This window comes from Cladophialophora yegresii (genome assembly GCF_000585515.1).
Source record: "Cladophialophora yegresii CBS 114405 chromosome Unknown aczIN-supercont1.3, whole genome shotgun sequence".
In the NCBI taxonomy this organism is placed as follows: Eukaryota; Fungi; Ascomycota; class Eurotiomycetes; order Chaetothyriales; family Herpotrichiellaceae; genus Cladophialophora; species Cladophialophora yegresii.
In genome coordinates this window covers 4,090,827-4,110,746 of record NW_006913047.1, presented here as the reverse complement: position 1 = coordinate 4,110,746, position 19,920 = coordinate 4,090,827, and the positions used below count along the sequence as shown (strand labels likewise).

At 54.9% G+C, this 19,920-nt stretch overlaps 8 protein-coding genes across 8 annotated transcripts; 6 read left to right on the top strand and 2 right to left on the bottom strand.

Annotated features, from left to right (window-relative positions):
* Positions 1-54: 54 nt before the first annotated feature.
* Positions 55-1,566, top strand: A1O7_05240 (uncharacterized protein; the record flags this gene model as incomplete). Its single annotated transcript, XM_007759250.1, has 1 exon — positions 55-1,566. One exon carries the CDS (start codon positions 55-57, stop codon positions 1,564-1,566), a length of 1,512 nt encoding a protein of 503 aa, XP_007757440.1.
* Positions 1,567-2,620: 1,054 nt separating this feature from the next.
* Positions 2,621-3,440, top strand: A1O7_05239 (uncharacterized protein; the record flags this gene model as incomplete). The annotated part of the gene is made up of 7 exons (XM_007759249.1): positions 2,621-2,681; positions 2,738-2,930; positions 2,982-3,057; positions 3,110-3,138; positions 3,190-3,223; positions 3,276-3,348; positions 3,400-3,440. Coding segments are annotated over 7 exons (507 nt in total), but the record flags the coding sequence as incomplete, so codon positions are not given.
* Positions 3,441-4,774: 1,334 nt separating this feature from the next.
* On the top strand, positions 4,775-5,775 carry A1O7_05238 (uncharacterized protein; the record flags this gene model as incomplete). Its single annotated transcript, XM_007759248.1, has 2 exons — positions 4,775-5,275; positions 5,341-5,775. The coding sequence occupies 2 exons, from the start codon at positions 4,775-4,777 to the stop codon at positions 5,773-5,775; spliced, it is 936 nt and encodes a 311-aa protein (XP_007757438.1).
* Positions 5,776-6,217: 442 nt separating this feature from the next.
* A1O7_05237 (uncharacterized protein) lies at positions 6,218-6,517 on the bottom strand (the record flags this gene model as incomplete). The annotated part of the gene is made up of 1 exon (XM_007759247.1): positions 6,218-6,517. A coding segment is annotated over one exon (184 nt), but the record flags the coding sequence as incomplete, so codon positions are not given.
* A 306-nt stretch (positions 6,518-6,823) lies between these two features.
* A1O7_05236 (uncharacterized protein) lies at positions 6,824-7,651 on the top strand (the record flags this gene model as incomplete). Its single annotated transcript, XM_007759246.1, has 1 exon — positions 6,824-7,651. The coding sequence occupies one exon, from the start codon at positions 6,824-6,826 to the stop codon at positions 7,649-7,651; it is 828 nt and encodes a 275-aa protein (XP_007757436.1).
* Positions 7,652-9,175: 1,524 nt separating this feature from the next.
* On the top strand, positions 9,176-13,264 carry A1O7_05235 (uncharacterized protein; the record flags this gene model as incomplete). Its single annotated transcript, XM_007759245.1, has 1 exon — positions 9,176-13,264. One exon carries the CDS (start codon positions 9,176-9,178, stop codon positions 13,262-13,264), a length of 4,089 nt encoding a protein of 1,362 aa, XP_007757435.1.
* Positions 13,265-13,951: 687 nt separating this feature from the next.
* On the top strand, positions 13,952-14,818 carry A1O7_05234 (uncharacterized protein; the record flags this gene model as incomplete). Its single annotated transcript, XM_007759244.1, has 3 exons — positions 13,952-14,053; positions 14,111-14,235; positions 14,287-14,818. 3 exons carry the CDS (start codon positions 13,952-13,954, stop codon positions 14,816-14,818), a joined length of 759 nt encoding a protein of 252 aa, XP_007757434.1.
* Positions 14,819-15,176: 358 nt separating this feature from the next.
* A1O7_05233 (uncharacterized protein) lies at positions 15,177-15,838 on the bottom strand (the record flags this gene model as incomplete). The annotated part of the gene is made up of 2 exons (XM_007759243.1): positions 15,177-15,561; positions 15,702-15,838. The coding sequence occupies 2 exons, from the start codon at positions 15,836-15,838 to the stop codon at positions 15,177-15,179; spliced, it is 522 nt and encodes a 173-aa protein (XP_007757433.1).
* Positions 15,839-19,920: the final 4,082 nt, after the last annotated feature.

Here is a 19,920-nt window from a genome sequence, read left to right as displayed (position 1 = left end):
GCCGAATTCAAGCCACCTCACATTCCCGATCGACCTCAAACCAACACCGTCGACATGCCCAAACGAAGAAGGAGCGATGAGGATGTCGGCGAAGACTGCGCTCGCGCAAAGCGAAGTCGCACAGGCTCCAGACGAAATCTGCTCGACATCAGCGACGAAATCCTCCTCAGGATCCTTTCCTATCTACCTCCAAGAGAATTACTGCGGACCGAGTGCGTGTCACGCCGCATGCGGGCCCTTGCCGCGGACGGGGGAATTTGGAAAACGAAATACCTTGATACGTTCACCCGGCCTCGTTTGAGAGCGCCTACAGTGGTAGCGATCAATGGGGAGTCAGTTGATTGGAAGAGTCGATTCAAAACCAAAACGAATTGGTCAAATGGCAAGGCGAAACTTCACGAACTGGAAGTGGCACGCCCGCCTGCCGGGCCTGTAATTGCCAAGGTGCACAACGGCGTCATAATTACTGTCGACCCTTCAGGGCTTCGAGCTTGGTCGTCGAAACAGGGGACAAGGACCTTGCGAGCACACTTTCCCCTTGACGCGACATCGGCAGCGACCTGTCTGTCTACAGAGAATGTGGACGGACAGGTCAGGGTTTTGCTTGGTTTCGAAGATGGCTCGTGGTTAGTCTACGGCTATGAACGAGACCGATTTGAGCTCCATTGCTCTCATCTATCTGCCGACGGACCCTTGCTAGCCGTCTCCCTCTCCCATCCCTTCGCAATGACAGTTTCTAGAACCAAATTCTTGAGCATTTACCATCTGGCTACCCGAGACTCCCCGACCTCATGCTGCAAGGATATATCGACGGTTGCGCGGTTTCAGTCTGATGCTTCCTTTTCGCCTATATCGGTATCTCTCCGACGCGCGCCTAGTGGCATCATTGCTGCGGTTGCGTACGCTTTCGAGAGGCTCCATTCTGGGTGGTGTATGGGTTTGCAAGAGATCCGACTGAGTGGGACTGGACGCATCCTCGAGAGCAGACTGGCCTCTAGCCTCGAGACCGCGTTAGACAGGGAGTCTGTACGACAGAACAAGTGGAATATGACGACGCGATTCACAAGCTCCATGCCATTAGCAGTGCATCCTCAGACGAGAAGTCCACCGACTTCTCTTTCTTATGAGCATCCATACCTGATCGGCACGTTGGCGGACAATACCATGATGAGTTTCCTCGTGACCTCGAACCACGACCGTCTTGAGATCGGTCCAGGGCGACGGCTCTGGGGCCACACTTCTGCCGTTTCCGGTGCAGAGGTCAACAACAGGGGCAAGGCTGTGTCAATCAGCTCTCGTGGAGACGAAGTACGGGTATGGGAACTAGAACACGTGATGACGGGGTTTCCAGCCAAAACAAGCACTCGGATCAGAGCTGTCGACGCGTTGTCTAGTATTGCAGCCGCATTGGCTCGACGGGGATCTGGGTTGGGTCTTGCTCTGCCTGAGATGAAACGTGAACTCGAGCTGAATAGGCGTTGGGTTGGATTCGATGAGCAGCAGGTCGCGGTGCTGGGTGAGACAGCAGACCACACACAAGTAATGGCTCTGTACGATTTCACGTAGCGATTAGATAAAGCTGAAATAAATGCTCGGCCAAACAGCATTGTCAAACGTTAAGATGATTAAAGAAGAGTGCTACCTGTTGCCTGGCAAAGGCTTCATCTCCTACCCTACAAGTACGAGTACGACTGCTGAATACCAGGTATTGCCCAAGGAGCCCTCAGCTTCTTGTTACATCTACCTTTGCCACTTGACACATAATGTATCTGTGCCCCAGTAGCACCACACGGTATACCTGCAACATTAACAGCTCGCTGTTGTCTAGACTTATTCTGGGTGACAAGTAAGCCAAGCAATGGTTGACGAATAAGATACCATACCCATGACCGTGGATATGCGCGCCCAATGGGAAGGGCCGTTGCCGCGAGCCAATCCGTGGGGAATTCGAGACAGTGGTGGTGGCTTGTGTGTTTGCCACGTTTGCGCAGTTTGCAATAGCTGGAATGTGGGGCACAAAATAGCGATCGTTCAGGATGCGGATTCGAGCATTCGCACTGAGTGCGCGGAGCCGAGCGAGTGAAGTCTCACTCACTTCGACAATGACGTCAGAGAATTTTTCACCTTCACCACCTCCACCACCTCGGCGAATAGTTGTTCCTGCCTTTCTGCCAATCCGCGCTAGCCATTGCCATCCCTCTGCGCAGGTTCAGCTGCACCATTATTTTACAATTTCGACGAAACAATCACTGCGCATAATCCCTGGTCGTGAAGGTCTCAATTTCATCTTATCTTCCTAAATTGCTCTTTGCGGTAAGTACGGGCATAACTTGGCTCCATTCCGGGTCTCTTTTCGCAAGTCACTGACCGATGAATTCCAGGTGATCGCCTAGAGAAGAAAGAATACCAATCCACAAAATGGACAGAGGCTGTTACAACTGCGGCGATTCTTCGCACCAGGCCCGGGACTGCCCCAAGAAAGGAAATCCAACTTGGTGAGTCGATTCTTGGGAGGACTCCTGCATTTCGTCGTTCTCATTTCACTGACACCCTCCAGCTACAATTGCGGAGGTACATTCCACATTTCGATGAGAGAAATGTCGCGTACTCACATCCCGTAGCCGAAGGTCATCTCAGCAAAGATTGCTCAGCACCTCCCAAGCCAAAGTCATGCTACAAGTGTCAGTCAAATTTTTGAAACAAAAACTTGAAGAGAACATAACCTCATTGTGCGCAGGTGGGAATGAAGGTCACTTTGCGCGCGATTGTCCTCAGGCTGCTCCTGCCGGGGATTCGAGCGGCGGCTGGGGCAGCGCTGGCGGGAATAACTATCGCGCCGGCGGTGGAAATGCCTATGGCGGTGGTAATTCCTACGGTGGTGGAGCTGGTCGAGAATGCTATCGCTGCGGCGGCCAGGGCCACATAGCACGGTAGGCAAATTCTCGGAACCTGGTTGTGATATATCAGCTAATGCACTGCAGGGACTGTACCAGCGGGGGCAACTCTGGCTTTGGTGGCGGGAGCTACAGCCGCGGCGGCGGCGGGCAGACTTGCTACGTGAGTCCTGTCTTGGTGTGCATTTTGAGAGAGGCTGACATTCGTGAACCAGTCCTGTGGTGGCATCGGTCACATGTCACGGTACGTACGACCATCTCAACACAAGACTTCATTCCGCTGACAGCAAGCCAGTGACTGCACGCAGGGTCGGGTCCAGAAGTGCTATGTGGGTCGTTTTCCTGAAAGATAACCCGCCTCATCCTGACAACCCTCTGCAGAACTGCGGCGAACAAGGTCATCTCTCCCGAGATTGTCCGTCCGAGCCCACCTCCGAGCGCATCTGCTACAAATGTGAGAATCCCGACCCGTTCGTATGCACCTCTTTCTGACTGAATGACGCAGGCAAGCAACCGGGACACTTGCAGTCCGCTTGCCCCAACTAGGGAGCGTGCAAGAGCAGCCTTGACGAAGCAACCAGCACTTTTCCTTTCTCTTCCAACTCACGCAAAAATATGGTCCCATGGATTGTCAATGTGAGGCATCTCGCAGCGAGCATCCTGATGACATGACGGCACGCACTCAAGCAAATGACGACAATTTGCACCAAAATTTTCAATTTTCCCAATCAGCGATGGCTTGACATCCCGGGTGTACCATATGTGGTTGGCGAAAGGTCTTTTTGAACCAGATGGCGGTGGAAGAAGCCTGAAATGGTCTCAGCCACGGAGGGTCTTGCTGAGACGAGACAAAGAAAGATTGCAAGGAATATCGTCGAGGTAGATCAGATCACATGTGAACAGAACAGTTCGTGGGGCAGAGGAGGGACTGAGGCAAACACGGCTTCGCTTGCGAGGGAAAAGTTTCATTCATTCACTGCGGCCAGCACGTATTGCGGCGCATCAACGAAGAAGGCGCGAGGAGATCGACGCGGGCTGGATGCTTGCGCCGATCGCCATTCAAAGATGCTCAAACCTGGTGCTTTGCTTAAAGCGGCAGGACATCTCGTCGCTTTCCACGCATCAATGTGAAGTTGAACGCTCATCTGCTGCCGCTCTTTTCATTGTACTTGCACATCCTCCACCAATCTGGCGCATTGGCTTCTATGGCCGATCCATGACACCAGCGTTGTAGCATGGAATGCCAGAGAGACATGCTGAACTGAGAGGTCAGTACTCCGTATCTGCCGTGACATCCGGTGTCCCAATGGTCCGCAGGATTGTATTCTTGAGGGGTGCACTGGTGAAATCCTTCGACGCCGCCGAGTCCTCGCAAGAGTCGAAAGAAACTTGCATTTGTGCAAACTAGATGTCGATAAAAGGTAGTTGAGGCATGTCGGAGGATCGGACTGCTGAGCCCGTCAGAGCAAGGACATTGGACAGCGGGTTTCAGGCCAGACACTGCCACAAGCGCCTCGTCCAATTACACGGCGCCAAACAAGCACCCTAATCCGCCTACGAGGCCCGTTACGCGGCCCCAAGAAGCCCGAAGCTTCATCGCCCGTGCATGCCCAACGCTGATTTGTGGGCGAGGGACGCTGCTCCTATTTCTGGGTTGGGAGGTATGCGTGCGCACAGCTTTTGTGTTCCATAGACTGCGGCACAGACACGCAGCCTGATCCTTCCCCCAGCACCCCCTGGTGTTGATCCCCGGACATTAGACACACGGTACGAGTAAGTATAACCTTTGGATCCTCTTTACGTCTTCTCTTCCTCATGTCTTTCCCTTTGCGTATGAACAGCATTGCGTCTTGATCACGACTATCGTTCAAGTGCTGATTATGGCACGAAGCATCACCGTCATTCTGTACGCCGCAGCCTTGCTGGCAACAGCTGCTCACGCTCAGCCTGGCTACGGATGGTGGGGCGGCAACGACGACCGCGACGGCTGCCCGCCATGGGCAAGCGACTGTGATGGCTCAGACGACAGTGGCAGCAGCGATGGCTCGTCCTCGAACAGCGTGACCCAAACAGAGCTCTTCAACAACGCTGCCCAATTCAGCAACGCAACTCGGATCCTCATCGCCCATGCCGTCCTGGCATCGCTCGTCTGGGTCATGTTCATCCCGTCCTTCGCCATCCTGCTCCGCCTCAACCTGAAGAATCCGATCGTGCTGAAAATCCACGCTGCTGGCCAAATTCTCAGCTATGTCATCTACATCGTTGCCGTCGGGATGGGCATCTGGATCGCCCAACAGCTGGACCAGTACGCCGACGTCTGGAGCGATCCTCACCCGCGGCTCGGCGTTGCGATCCTGGCGTTGGCCTTGTTCCAACCCATCGTAAGTTCGAACTCGACGCTTTCCGTCAATGTCTGCTCCAATGCTAACACGCCAAACTACTGTAGTTCGGTGGCATCCATCATTCCATTTACAAAAAACGCGCCCGGAATGTCCATAGTGGCAAGCACACCAAACCTCCCGGCCGGACAGTCCCAGGCCACATCCACCTCTGGCTCGGGCGAAGTCTGATCGTGCTCGGCATGATCAATGGCGGCCTAGGCATCCGTCTGGCATCATTCAGCCCTTTCCAGACGAACGCGACATCCACCAAGGTGAAGATCGCTTATGGTGTCGTTGCCGCGACCATGTTCTTGCTCTACCTGTTCTTCGTGGTCGGGTTCGAGATTAGAAGGGTGAGGAGCAGAGGGAGCGAGGGGGCAGGCAGGAGGGAGGAGGTCGTCAGGAACAGGAACAAGGACGGCGGACTGCCCAGCTACGACGAGAGCGAGGAGTCGGTCGGCATGAGCACTCGGTCTGAGCGAACCCACAGGACCGTGTAAGGCGGACAGGCGCTTTGGGAGAAGGATGTTTCCTCTTTCAGACTTTACCCTGTATACCTCGTACGGACGAACTCATGAATAATAATGTGTCACGAAATATGCCAACATAGGCATTTCGAGACGGTGATCGACCTCGAGCCAACTTGAGATCTGATAGTAGTTTCGCCAGACGTGGCCGCGTGTTTGGGTCTGCTCTGCGCATGCACTGCGGTCAGGTGAAGCTGGAGGATTTCTCGCGAAATTTGGAATATATATGTAGTCAGGAACAAGATCCCATGCTACTTCCTCTCCAAGGTGACCGGTGCGCCGAGCGAGTGGGAAAGGAAAAAGATCCAGGGTATTCCAACAGTCCCTGAGCCTCGAGAAAGTATCAAGACCGAGCTGGCGGCTGCCGCTCGCTGAACGCAATTACGACACGCACCGGACAACGAATTCTACTCTGCCATATTCCAGGTATCAAAGCGCACGGCGCTTTCTGCTTGACCTGCTTCCACCGCTCACCATATTTCTTCTCCATGTACTCTTCGAGTACAAGGATGGCCCTATTGCCGAAATGCCTCAGAACGGACAGCCTGACAAAGATTCCCCAGAGGAGACCTCCCGCTGCCATGGCATGACCAGCCCGCCACAGCGAACAGCCCGTGTAGGACACGTGGCGACCAAGGGAGCATATTCATCTGGTGTAGATCTTGCCGTCATTCTTGGGGTCACTTTGAAAGCTGTTCCGTTGCAGTTCCGAGATTGGTAGGCTGTTCTTGGGCGGAATTTGCGTAGATACGATTGTAGGAGCGCCGCCAGCACGAACTTTAACCTTTAAGAGTATTTTGAGAGCTTTAGACGACATGTCCACGGTTAACTGGATCGAGTTGAGGTGACAAGTGGAGAGCAGCCAGTTAGCGTGCGCTGTCGCGAGGGGTACGTATCGGCATCGGCCATGTGAGCAATAAGCGGCCGTTAGTTTTGCACCCACCAGCAACAAAGTTTGCCATGTCAATAACCGAGAGCTCAAAATCGTCCCCCTCTTACTTACGATCGTCGATTTCTCCTCATGGCCGAAGTGTCGTTTGACGTGGGCTTAGGCCTGGATGCCACTCACGTATTGATCACGGGATCCTCTGGCGCTATAGGAACCGTGCTAGTTAGAGCATTTCTGGCGGCTGGAGCGTATGTGTCAGCGTTTGACCTCGTCCACCCACGAGAGCCTCTTGAGCATGAACGGCTCCAGACGCATCAGGCCGATATTACAGACGAGGCCTCCCTAGAGAGCGCGCTCGAATCAGCCAGAGAGAGATATGGCGTGATCACAACCTGCGTATTGGCAGCCGGGGTGGATCTGTCCTACTGTCAGCATAGTTCACTTGTCGACATGCCGCTGAAGGAGTGGCAGAGAATCTTGAACGTCAACCTAACTGGCACTTTTCTTACCTGTCGCGCTTGGCTCCGAGGCATCAAGAGCCACGCGACATCTCAGAGTCGCAATATCTCGGCCATCATCTTTGGGAGCGAAGCAGGAACCTTTGGCGTGGCTGACTGCGCCGCATACGCAGCCTCCAAATCGGCAATCCAGTATGGGCTGGTGAAGTCTCTTGCCCGCGACGCAGTCAACATCCATCCACGATGCCGCGTCAATGCCGTTGCACCAGGGCCCGTTGCAACAAAGCAATTCTCGAAAGAATGCGAGGACGATCCAATCACTTTGTGGCGCGAGGCTCAAGCAACCGTGGCCTTGAAGCAGGCGGTCCCATTGGAAGCTGTTGCAAGAGCTTGTTTGTTCCTTGCTAGCGAAAACTTCGCGGGCAACATGACTGGACAGATCGTGCCGGTGGATTCTGGGAAGAGTGGCGCCCTGATGTGGCCAGAAGCACCGCTTCCTTGAGAGAGGATCATCGCATGGGCATGCGCCGTTCCCTACGGACTGCAGGAAGTGAAAATTTTCAAGGAGAGAGGCTCTAATGAAACGCTCGACGGAGTCCGTAAAACCTTTCTTGTGTCGCTTTCAACGTAGGTCTGGCTCTGACCAGTATTCACTTGTCTCTCGAAAGGTCTGCCAGTCTAAGAGGGGACGAAGCGCCATGTGTCCGCCATTGGCTTCATTGATTGGAGGCGGCACAGAGCGAGAGCTCACCCGGGGCGTTGTGCCACCCGTATCGAGGTATGCAAGAGAGTGGATGGATGGATACAGATTGCGCAACGGCTGCGGGAGAAAGGACAAGCTGTGAGAGGCCGGGTGGCTGATAAGAAAGGCGCGAGGAACGTATGGGGAAGCTGGGTCATTGCTAGAGACCCGATGGCAAGGTATCTTGAGAATCGCAAATGCTTGAAGGGTTCGCATGGGAACGTCGATAGAGGTCAGGCGAACTGGCAGGTATCAGCCAAGCCGCCTGAAACACGATGAGACAGAAAACATCCACGCCCAACGTCTCTCGAGGAAGAGGCTGATATGTTCCGTGGAGTGCGTGACCGCGTCTTGATGTACTTCGTATTGTGCAGGCGCCGAGCTTGCGTTTGCCACGCTCGGATGAGTTCGTTTGGTAATTGAAATGGTGAAATTTCGCGAGACCCCTTGCTCCGCGATTGCAGCCGCTGCAACATGACGCCTGTTGTATGTAAGTGAAGAAATAGAGTCGGAGCGAACTGGGGGAGCAGCTAGAGGATCGACGACGGCTTCCTCACAGCACGATGGCTGGCCAAGGGCACCATTCTGGGTAGACACGGTCAGGTTGTTCGTGCAAAAGATGGATGCAAGTGAGAAATCTGTGTGGCTCGTCAAAGTGGTGCACTGGTGCAGCGGTCAGGAGCGCTCCAGCTTAGGTGTAGTTATTCCCCCTCCGAATTGGTCGGTGGTGGGTGTGATAGGCGCAAATTCCCTCTCGTGCCTCTGCCTGGAGGGTCTTGGGCGTGCCCACAGACAACTCCGCCTCTCCGCAAGTTGGATCGAGTTCCGTTCTAAGCATAGCCTAATTCACTAATCATCACTCCGTAACAACTCTGTTCTTTCATCACCCACCACCTTATTGTGTAAGGTCCTACCAGCTTAGCTGCGTATGTTTCGATTAATACACTGCTGCGCTGCTCCGTACATGTCGACCTAATAGCGCATTCCTCGCTGAGTTCTGGCTCCATCATCAAGGACGTGATCGGTGCGCGACTCCCCGCCCAGCCACACCACACATCCCACAAACCCGCACGGCGAAACTGACCGAGTGAATCCTCTGGCAGCCTCTCCTGTCCGAGCTCCGTGCACACTACCTCGTCGACGCAGCAAGGTCTCCCGACTCCCGACGACGCCCGCTGCATCTTACAGGATTGGCTAAACCGCCGTGCGGTACAAGAGATGGCGTAGGGGTGTTGCGGTGACGGACAAACTCAAGGCCTCGAAGTTCACAACCCGGGCGGCAACATGGCGACGGCCCACGATGAGGACATGTACCTGTTCCAGACCCCGTCATTTGCTGGGCAAGACTTCGATGCCTTCTTGGGGACGCCTGCGCCCGACGTCGACCAGACGGGTCTGCCTGCGGGCTTTTTAAATCCTAATGATCTGACAATAAAACGAGAATCTGAATCCTTTAGCCCGCCTGCGCACGATGGCGCATTTGTACGTGGCTCGCGGGGATCTGCCTCCGGCTCCAGCAGCACATCGTCTGATTCACCTGCGGAGGACGAACGCAATATGTCGGCCCCTTCGACCGCCTCTCCTCCTCCACATGACACCATCCAGGGCTCTTGGGGAAGTGGCATAAATGGATTTTCGATCTCAGCCAACGAGCAGCTGTTTGAGGATGCTTCAATGGCGGGTATGGACCAGGATTTCGAGGTCAGCAACCAACAGATGGCCTCAGCCTTTGACTTTGAGACGGCTGCCAGTACACCAAGTGGGCTCGAGATGATGAACAAAGCGCCCAGCACCAGGACCCCGCTCGTAAATCAGCCCTTCGGCAGACCCCCGAATTTCTCGGGTTACGGGAAACAGCACTCGTCCGCGAAAGCACCCAATGGGCAAGCGCAATTCTTCTTTGCTGGATCAAGAGAAGCATCCCCTCTGAATGCGATGCTGCCAGCTACTCAGGGCCAGTCACCTTGGACCAAGCACTCCCCGTCATCTGGCCTGGAGGAGACTTTCAATCACATCACCATGAACGGGGACTCCCCTGGCAATGCGACCTTTTCGCCCAATCTGCAATTTTCCAACGCCACGTTCAGCTTCGATCCAGAGTCAAGCACAACTCCCTCCACTTTCACCAAAGACATCTCCTCTCCGCCATCGACAATTAACTCGGCAGATGGTTCGCCCACGTTGACGGTGCATCCTACTTCGCTCAAGTCGCGCGTCGAGACTCAAATACCTATCAAGATGACGCTTTCGTTCCTTCCACCCGGCGTCAAGAAATTGAGACTTCCAAGACATACGGTGTCAAAACCCAAATTCCTAGCCAAGCCAGAGGTTGGTCGATCACCAGAGATCTTGGAGCTTCATACGGCTTTAGTGTGTACGAGTGCAATGCAGGACAAGGCGAAATTGCAGCGAGCGTTGGCGCGCGCGAGGGGTGAAGAGCTGGCCCCGTATACTCGACCCAGCCCTGCTTCTTCGATGGAGTCTGAGTCGTCAAGAGACGATGAGGACAAACCTCTGAATGGCGGTGAGGTCCAAATTTGTCCTGGCTGCATACAGCGCGAGAGAAAAAGGGCTTCAAGGAAGAAGCAGAAGAAGCCAGAAGAAGAAGAGCTCTTCCAGAAAGACGAAGAAAGAAGGGTGGTTGTATTCAACACCAACGAGGTCAAGGAATGGGTAGAAGTTCCTCGAGATACCAGCAACCAAGAAGGCCAGAATGCGTCGTCTACGCCACCCGGGGCCGTCCAGGTCGAGCTGCCAATGCGGATTGCCTGCTACTGTCGGCATCAGAACGAGAAAATGGGATTCCAAGTGATATTTACCGTCAAGGACTGTCATGACAAGGTCATCGCTCAGGCGTTGACAAATGCCATCATGATTACCGATGACCACAAAACTCACAACCCTCCCTCCGCTGTTTCGAACCAGCCAGCACCTTTGCCTACTCCAGGACAGCAATTGCCAGGCGCTGGAGTCTTCTCAACCAATGAACAAGAGCACCAGCCTCAAGCGCAAGCCGTCAATCCGAAAATTTCAAGGCAATCTTACTCCATGACCGATCTGCAAACACTGCAGCATAATTTCAATCCCACCTTTCCAATGCCTTCTGCCAGCACTCCATTCGCAATTCCCTCGGCCGTGCCGCCTCAGACTGCTTCAAACTTTACGGCGCGCAACCTTTCTAGGCCTGCTTCCCCAAATGGTCCTGCAGGTCCTTCGATCAAACGACGGAAACAGAGTGGTTCTGGAAAATTGCCTTCTGGACTGACCATGACTCGACTCGACACGTCGCACCCGCATCAACCGCCTTCTACACTGCCCAATACAGGTACTTCATCTCCATACGCTCCGAATATGACGTCTTATATGGGTTCCCATGATCGTCCATTCGCCATGCCTTCAGCGGTACGTCCAGCTCCGTATGGCAATAGTCCTCCCACGCCAAACGGTGTGGACCCTTCCTTTGCTGCCAACATCAACCGCTCAGTCAGCCACGACAATATGTCGCGACAGGTGATGATATCAGCACCGCCATCTCGGCAGCCGAGCAGGCCTGGAAGCCCGGGCTCTGCAAGGAACAGCTTCGGTGCAGCAGATGCAGCGTTTGGGCAAGCAGTTAACAACCAGCTTTTGGGTCACCCGACGCGACGACCGCCACCGCTGATACACAAGTTGGTTCCTGCAGAAGGATCCGTGACAGGAGGTACTGAAGTCACCCTTCTTGGAAATGGCTTCTATCAAGGACTCGAGGTTATGTTCGGCGATACCGAAGCCACGACGACGACATTCTGGGGAGAAAAGTGTCTGAATTGCATTGCCCCTCCAGCCTTGCAGCCTGGGGTTGTTCCTGTCGTTTTCAAGCACGACCATCCTCAATATTCTACGATGCCACAACAATCTCAAACTAGGCCATCACTATTCACTTACGTCGATGATCGAGAGTTGGAGATGTTCCGCTTGGCCCTACGAACCCTAGGCAAGCAACTGCAGCATCCGACTGACGATCCTTTTTCTGCAGCACAGCAGCTACTTCAGGGGCAGACTCATTCGATGTGGCTCGGACACGGCAACTATGGCATGGGCGGGGGACATCAGCGTCACGCTGGTGGAGCATCAATGGATTCGCTTGAACTAGAGGGCATGATGTTACAATTCCTAGAGCACACGGATGACCAAAGGCGTTTCAGAGCGCCTAGATTGGAACTACAACGCCCATCAGGACTCACACTCTTGCATCTGGCGTCGTCTCTAGGGCTTACACGATTTGTCGCCGGTCTGTTATCCAGAGGGGCTGATCCAAACATGGTCGACAATAATGGTCACACGCCGATGCACCACGCCGCGATGAACGGTCACACGCATGTGATTCATCGGCTGCGCTTGGCTGGTGCCAACCATCAGGCTCGCAGCATCCGCCAATTTATCCCTGCAGATCTAGCGACGTCCTTACTAGCGTATCAAGCAACCATGACCACTATTGACCAGTATCGGTCACGGAGCGTTGGAGGGACACCTCTGAGACTGCATAGCCGGAGCTCGTCTTCGCTTCGCTCATTCTGGGAAAATGCCTCGAATCAATACACAACTACGGATACCGACGATATGGACGACTCCGACAGCCTTGATGATGAGACGCCAACAAGGGCTTCTTCAGAAGAGCCTGAACTTTCTCGGTCGCACACTGGCCGGCTGCCGACGAGTAGCGTCACACAATCGCGGAGAGGTAGTATGCAGCCAGGCGCCTTACAAGGAGCCAAGTTCTCGCCAAATGATAAGCCTAATCCGCCACCAGCCGTGGCACCGTCGGCGTTCATGCTAGCCTGGCGAGATAATCTGGTTGCGCAATTGCAACAATTCAACGAGAGCGCGCAGTCGGTCATGCCCACCCTTGCCACCTTGAACGGACCCCTTGCTGCGTTGCAGGACTACCAGGCATATCCCATGGTTCGCCGGGTAAGCGCCCTTTTCCCGCAGCGTCCGGCTCTTCGACAGCAACCCAGTCAGCGGGAGGGGTGGTGGGAGACTTTGACAGGAGGCTCATCCCCTGCGCCTTCATCGCCTCCTGCTTATGGCGATCTTTATCCGGAACAAAATGGAGAAACCGAGGGAGATTGGAGCATCAAGAAGTCTTCCACGCTACAAGCAGCTGCCGATGCTGCAGCCGATCTTCATTTCGAGCAACAATCGCAAGGCGAATGGTCTAAATCACAGTCAGCCTCCCTCAAAACTGCTGCTCCCGTCAGGAACCCAATTGAGAGAGTAGAACTCAGCCGGGATCGGAAATTGTTCTTCTTCTGGGTATGTTTCCTCCCGTACCATTCTCACCCGCCCAGAGGACTAACGTTGTACAGATACCTCTACTTGCGATTGTGCTAGCATTAATGATCCGTAGCTCGGGTCTCACCACCATGTTTGCGTCTTCTGATGGTGGAGCACAGCCCTTACCCAGGGGAGAGGCTGTTGGCGTTATTTGAGATATTTTCGTGAGATGTTTTGCGTACAGCAATAGTGGACGCTTCTACATTCACGATTCTCGATGTTTACTTGTCTTGAACAGCGAGATGACTACGAATAGGTTTATATGCTCGCAGGTGCCTGTACATGAAAGCAAGACATTGATCATGTGGACCGTACTATTGGATAAAGACGCAGAATACCTTGAGCATGAAGTGGCCATGTCGTTCGTGTTTCGAGAGGTTTGCGCCAGCGCAAATACTCCCTACGCCCTATGGCCGATGATGAGACTGTGCCCATGCGGTTGTTCCAGTCACAGTCAAGAGTTCAATTAGTGCATCTAATTATTCCAAGGTTAGATACGTCGGGCTTCGGATCTGGACCGCTTCTCGGCTAGCCGATCGGGGGTCCCAAGTGCGCATTTCGAACGGTTACTGAACAATTTTCCGAACCACGTGTGAAGCACGACGCAGACCCGTAACGATTCTCGTCCTGCACAACACCAATTTCTCTGCGGCATTCGACAGTGGTCTCAGCCACTCGTAAGCCGTTTAAAACTCCCAGCGTGAGAATCGATGGTCTGCGACATCGGTACGTGAACGGGACGCCATGGCCGGGACCAGCGCAACCACCGAGCTAGAGTACGAAAAAAGGCATGTGCATGAGGTCTACGAAGACATCGCCAATCACTTCTCTTCGACCCGATACAAGGTGCGTTGGTGGGGGTCCTGGCAGAATTATCACATACGATGTTGACGAGTGCGACAGCCGTGGCCGGTGGTTGATGGATTCTTGCGCAATCTGCCCGCTGGCTCGGCCGGGCTTGACATCGGGTGCGGGAATGGGAAATACTTGGCTGTGAACAAGGACATCTTCATCATCGCCTCGGACAGGTACTTGAAGGCCGCGGTACCTCTTCGTTTGCGTTATTGACAATCTCAAAGGTCGAATGCCCTAATCCAGATCGCTCGCCAGCACGAACCGCATAGCGCCGTTGTGGCCGACATCCTAAGCCTCCCTCATCCAAACGATTCGTTCGACTTCGCCATATCCGTTGCCGTTATACACCACCTTTCGAATAGCGCTCGAAGAGTCCAGGCCATTAGGGAAATCCTGAAAACGTTGAAGCCGCCGACGAAGTCAGATGAGCTTGGCAGTGGTGGAGGTCGGGCGTTGATATTTGTCTGGGCACTCGAACAAAAGGACAGTCGTAGAGGATGGGATCACGGCGACGATCAGGATGTGCTTGTGCCTTGGGTTCTCAAGCAAGGCAACAACTCGCAATCCACGACGAAGCATGGCTCGCAGCAGCCGCCCAATGGCACCTGCTTACCGGCACCCACAACATACCAGCGATATTATCACTTGTACCGCGAGGGCGAATTGCAGGAAGATGTCATTGCAGCGGGAGGTCGAGTGGTCAAGGAGGGATACGATCGCGACAATTGGTGGGTCATCATCACCAGGCAGGACTGAACCATGGCAGGTCTCCCTTTGCGCTGCCCAGCGGGGATATACTGAGAAGCCCGGGACGGCTGCTCAAAGGTTCAAGCACGACCAGCGCTCCGTGACGGCAACACCCACTCCCATTGTCCCACAAATCAAATCGTCACTAAATCACATTATCTCCTCACGCCGGGTGGCCGGTCCGGACCTAGGAGGTGCTGGGTATCGATATCACTATATTACAACGTCTTTCTGCGGGCCTCAAGCCACGCTTGTCCCAGCCAAAAGCACAGAGCTCGTCATCAAAACCCGGAATCGTTTCGCTTCACCGTGAACTTGGTTTATTGAAACACGCTTCGCCCAAAAACAAACCCGCCAGAACAATTCGTTACCGGAAAGGAGCATTCCGGCCTCTTGGGTGGTTGTACAGGTGGTGAAAAGGATCTGTGGTGTGGTAAGGTGGAGTAGAAAATGCGGGAAGCCCAGCTGTCAATTCCGCCAGCGAGGGCAGCTGCTGAGGACCTTGCAAGCTCGTCTCGGGAGGCATCGACTCTCGGCGCAGGGCGCGTGGAGGCGGTCCTACGTGCCGCAGTGGTGGTCGGGGGGGCATTGCAGCAGACTCGAGGCCAGTCGTAGGGTTGGCGAGAGAGAACGGCGTCACGCCAGCCCGCTTCGCCATTTCATGCTCACCCATCTGCCAATGCATGGCTTCAACCGCTCGCCACGGCATGGCCATCTCTTCTGCAACGCGTGCCCACATGTCTGCTCGAAACCTGGATATGCAGGGAGACCAGTCAGCTAGTGGAACCATCAACTCGGAGAAATTGTGACATGGCAGGCGGGATCGTGGTACAAGATCTTGACATCTCGACATCCCCCGAAGACATAACTGGTGCGACGTTTCTCAACATACCTCTCGTACAACCTGGCAAGCTTATTCTTACGATCTTCGTCCCACTCACTCCGGCGTTCGAGGTAATTCTGATAATGCAGCCTACAGCTAATAGCGCTGCGGCCGGGCAGGTGCTTGCTGATGTCCTCCCATTTCATACCATCCTGGCGGAGCTGGATGATTTTCGCGTCTTCCTCGGGCGACCACTTGGACTGCTTCTTTGCTGGGGACTGGAGTGGGAGGTCCAGGCTCGAAGACAGTCGCTTTGCCGGCACAGCCGACCGCGGCTGTGGTGGTGGCAGAGGAGCCACGGTGGTAGCCACGCTCGACGGCACCGACTCTGACCGGGATACTGAGGCGGGAGAGCTTGTCGACTGGCCGTCGTCCTCGTCGCTCGGCTTGAGCAGCGACGAGATATCCACGATGAGGGCTGGAACAAGACGTCGATGGGAGAGTAGTGGTGAGCGAGCGGGTGACGAAGGTCAATGGGTGCTGCCATACAATGCACGAAGGAATACAGGCACAGAAGCAGTTGGGCAGCGGTGGATCAGGCTGAGAAAGCGAGCACGGGTGAGGGTGGCGTTGGGTACTAATACCCGGAGAGTCCTCGCTTCAGCGTACGGGGCGGGTTGTTTCTTTGGCGAGACCAGAACGAGGCGCCGGTGTTTCTAGACAATAGGCTCCCAGCCGATGGGGGTTCGGAAACGGCCACCCGGGGTGGTGTATGTATGTAGTGGGCAATAGCTTCAACGGTCGAATAGTTTGGAAAATGCCCGCACCACAATGCCTGTAGGTCGGCTGGCAGTCTCGACACAAGAGCATTGTTCACCCAGCACCGAGGATATATACCGAGACGAACTACAGTTTGGAAGCAGCGGTCAAGATGCGGGCCCGTCCAGGAGCGGTCGTCCTTTACTTGTCTGCTTCCCACCAGATCGATCCGATGGCAGAAGTGGGCAACGAGTGGAAAGGTCCCTGAGCACTAGCACCCCACTGTCCACTGTCCACATCCCTTCTCGGCGCTGTGCTTGTGGCAGCGGGAGTGGCAGGCAGGGAGGCAGCGCAAACAATCGAGAAGCTTGGTACAGCACTTCGCCTCGTCCGCTCACGACCATGGCTTCTGCCGCCCGCCGCGGCTGCTGGCGTTGTGCGTTCTGCACGATTTACTTCCGGCCCTCGCGCCTGTGCTAATAACAGAGTAGCTGATATCGTCGTCCCTCTATCGTCTGGGGCTGGGCGGGACGGGGGAAAAGTGGAAAGGGACCCATTCCTCGCGGTCTCATCACTACTATGGCTTTACGCTAACAGTGGATGCCTGCACAAGATCCAGAGGAGGTCAGCGACCAGCATCCCGGTCTGGTGTTCAAGGAAGAGGCTTGTACCGCGATGGAGCAGCAGGGTCACTAGGCCGCGCTACTGCGAGTCGACGAAGCATCATGGCGTCAAACGCCCTTTGCAGGAGACGGTGGGATACATGCGAACTAATGCCTAAATGCCTCGAAGGAGCATAGTAGGAGATGGTTCCCAAGACGTTGTTGGGAGGTTCGTCCAGACCGCCGTTGGTGGCAGAAGCCTAAACTCAGATGAATCATGTTGACGATGCTACTTAGTCGTATGAGTAGCAGATGGCTCTTTGCCGGCGGCTACTCCAGCAAGCAAGGTTCCAATCAGCGCGTCCTTGAGACCTTCCTTTCTCTCATGTCCTCCACTGGCCGAGTGTTCCAAGTCACCGCCGCTCTTCCTGGCCGACAGCTGTATCCTAGTCGAGCTCCTGCAGCGGTGGCAGCTCCTGACGGTGACGACGTGGAGTGACGGTCAACAACGGTGGCGGAGGCAGGCGTAGGGAGCAGCAGGTTGTCACGCGAAGGTACATAGCTGGTCGCTCTTCCTCGTCCAAAAAAATTCTTATCACGCCGCTGGCACCCTGTTGTGCAGGCCTTCGAAACAGCCATTCCACCGTCACTGTCAATAAGCATCACAGCTACTCCGGACCACAAGCCAGGTCACGCCAGCCGCTGCCCACCATCTCTTAGGTCAGCCGGGGAGGCGGCCCAAAGTCACCTAAAAGTCTTTTCGGATCCCACTAGAGCGCAGAGAAGAATAGCGGAGCACCAGCACAGCGGGAAATGGCTTGTGCTGGCTTGAGATGGCTTGAGATGGATATAGCCCTGGAACGACGATGTCTCTGCAACTGGCGGCATCCGCTCACGCGGCGAGCTGTCTATCTTTCAGACACCGGTATGCAAGCCACTTGACGTGTCGTCGTCTTGGTCAAAATTCTCTCTCTTGCGGGCGCAGGCTCAAATACTAACCGCGAATCAGTACTGGGTAGTCAGCGACCGAATCCACACGTCTTCATCATTGGCTCAAGCGCGGCTGCCCTTGGCTTCAGGCACCGTGCCATACCACGGACTGCGGATGCGAGGGACCTGTCAAACATGCGCACGATCTGTCAAATCCTACTCCGTACACGCTAGAACAACCCCCCGTCCAGGGCAGACTGGAACCTGCCGTGTGACAAGCCGAGTCAACTTTCCCCGGAGTGCATGACGACTTGATTGCATATAGGCTGGTGTCAACACACGGTGGGATTAGCCAGGCCCACAACGTGGACGTGTCACACAAACACGCGCAGTCTCGAATCTCACGAGTTGGAACATGCATCTGAAGCTACGTCACGTTCACATACGCATGGCACGACAATAGCTCCCATCAAGGATGTCAGTGTTGGGCGTCGTCGAACATCACAGCTGGCTCTGAGCCGAGGCGGTGAGGAGCGGTGAGTTGACCGCACTTTGGCGCTCGCAACAACAAGCAGGTTGATTCATGCCTCGTCGAGAATCCTCCCCGCCTGGGCGATCATGATCGAGTAATTGCGTCGCGGCTACTCGTTGTTGGCTGCCTTGCACTGCACGGTGCTGCAGCCGCGACACCTCGAACCTTGTGACCGCGCACACCGGCAGCAAAGGCATTGAGATATCTATACCGTTTCCTTTGGGCATGACAACGCACGAAGCTAGAGTCTGCGAATAAGCCGCGCACAAACAGAACAATTACAGGTCAACGCAGGCATTTTACACCCATAAGCCCACGTCGGACTGCCAGAGATTCTGTGGTAGGCTGGGAGCAGGTCAGGTGCCGAACATCTCCCAGCATGCATGGCGTTACTACGTAGAGCGAGACCAGGATTCCCCGGTCAAAATATCGGGCCTAGGAATGCCGAGGACGCAGAATGTCTTTGTTTCATCGGTCGTTGGGAACAGGTGTGGCAGGCTCGCATTTCGGAAATGCGGCTGACATGAACCACTGCTGGATTGCTTCCGAACCTCGGATCGCTCTACGAACATGATTGAGCTGGTCGGCTGCCAAAGACAGAGGCCGTGAAACCACGACGTCCAAGGGGTGTGTGTCCTGCGTGACTGTGATGCTCTGCGCAGGAAGCATCAGTGCAAACCCGGTGGTTGGAGGCAAGTTGGCAAACCCTGCCCCCTAGGAGCTGGCTTGGACAGCACCCCTGTCGTCCGGGTGGGAACACGCCGCATGCGTCGCCCTTCCCGACTAACTACGTTGGTCTCCCGGCGGGCCAGTTGTTCGTCCATTTTAGCTTTGTTCTTGTGCGCCGCGCTCTTCCTGAAGCCTGTTGGTTCCAATCGCTAACAGCCTGGGCGCCGTCCTCTCACTTTTCGTCGTGCCCTACTGGCAACCGCTGTGCCGTGGTATTCACGATTGGACCGCGCTGTCGGGTCTTCTGGAATCCCACCAGTCACCGCCACCGGGAGTGGGCTCGTACCGCACGGTGGCTCTGCCATAGGGGATACTGCAAGTGTCGGTCAAGCAAGTCATGGTTAGCGAAGTACGACTCGAATTCACCCCGAATGGATGGCGGACAGCAGTGCACCAGACGAGTACAGAAAGGATTTCCAGGCGAACATACACGAGGAGTACCACAGCTGGCTAGGGTTGGCTTCTTCCGCCCTGGTGGCTCTCGCTTCCCACTTTAGTTCGTTCGCTAGGGAGAGGCCGAAGTTCGAGACTGGAACAAATGGAACAGCCTTGTCCTCGGCGTCATAAGGAATTTGCTCCTTTGGTGCAGACTCTCATCCGGCGATCCGTCCATGTCATATACCACCTACCAACCATGACCGTTGCGGAGAATCGTAGTCGGTCTGTCATTAACGGCAGCAGTTATCGACGTCGACAGGTCCTTCTACCGAAGCATTTTGCCCACTCTTGGACTCTG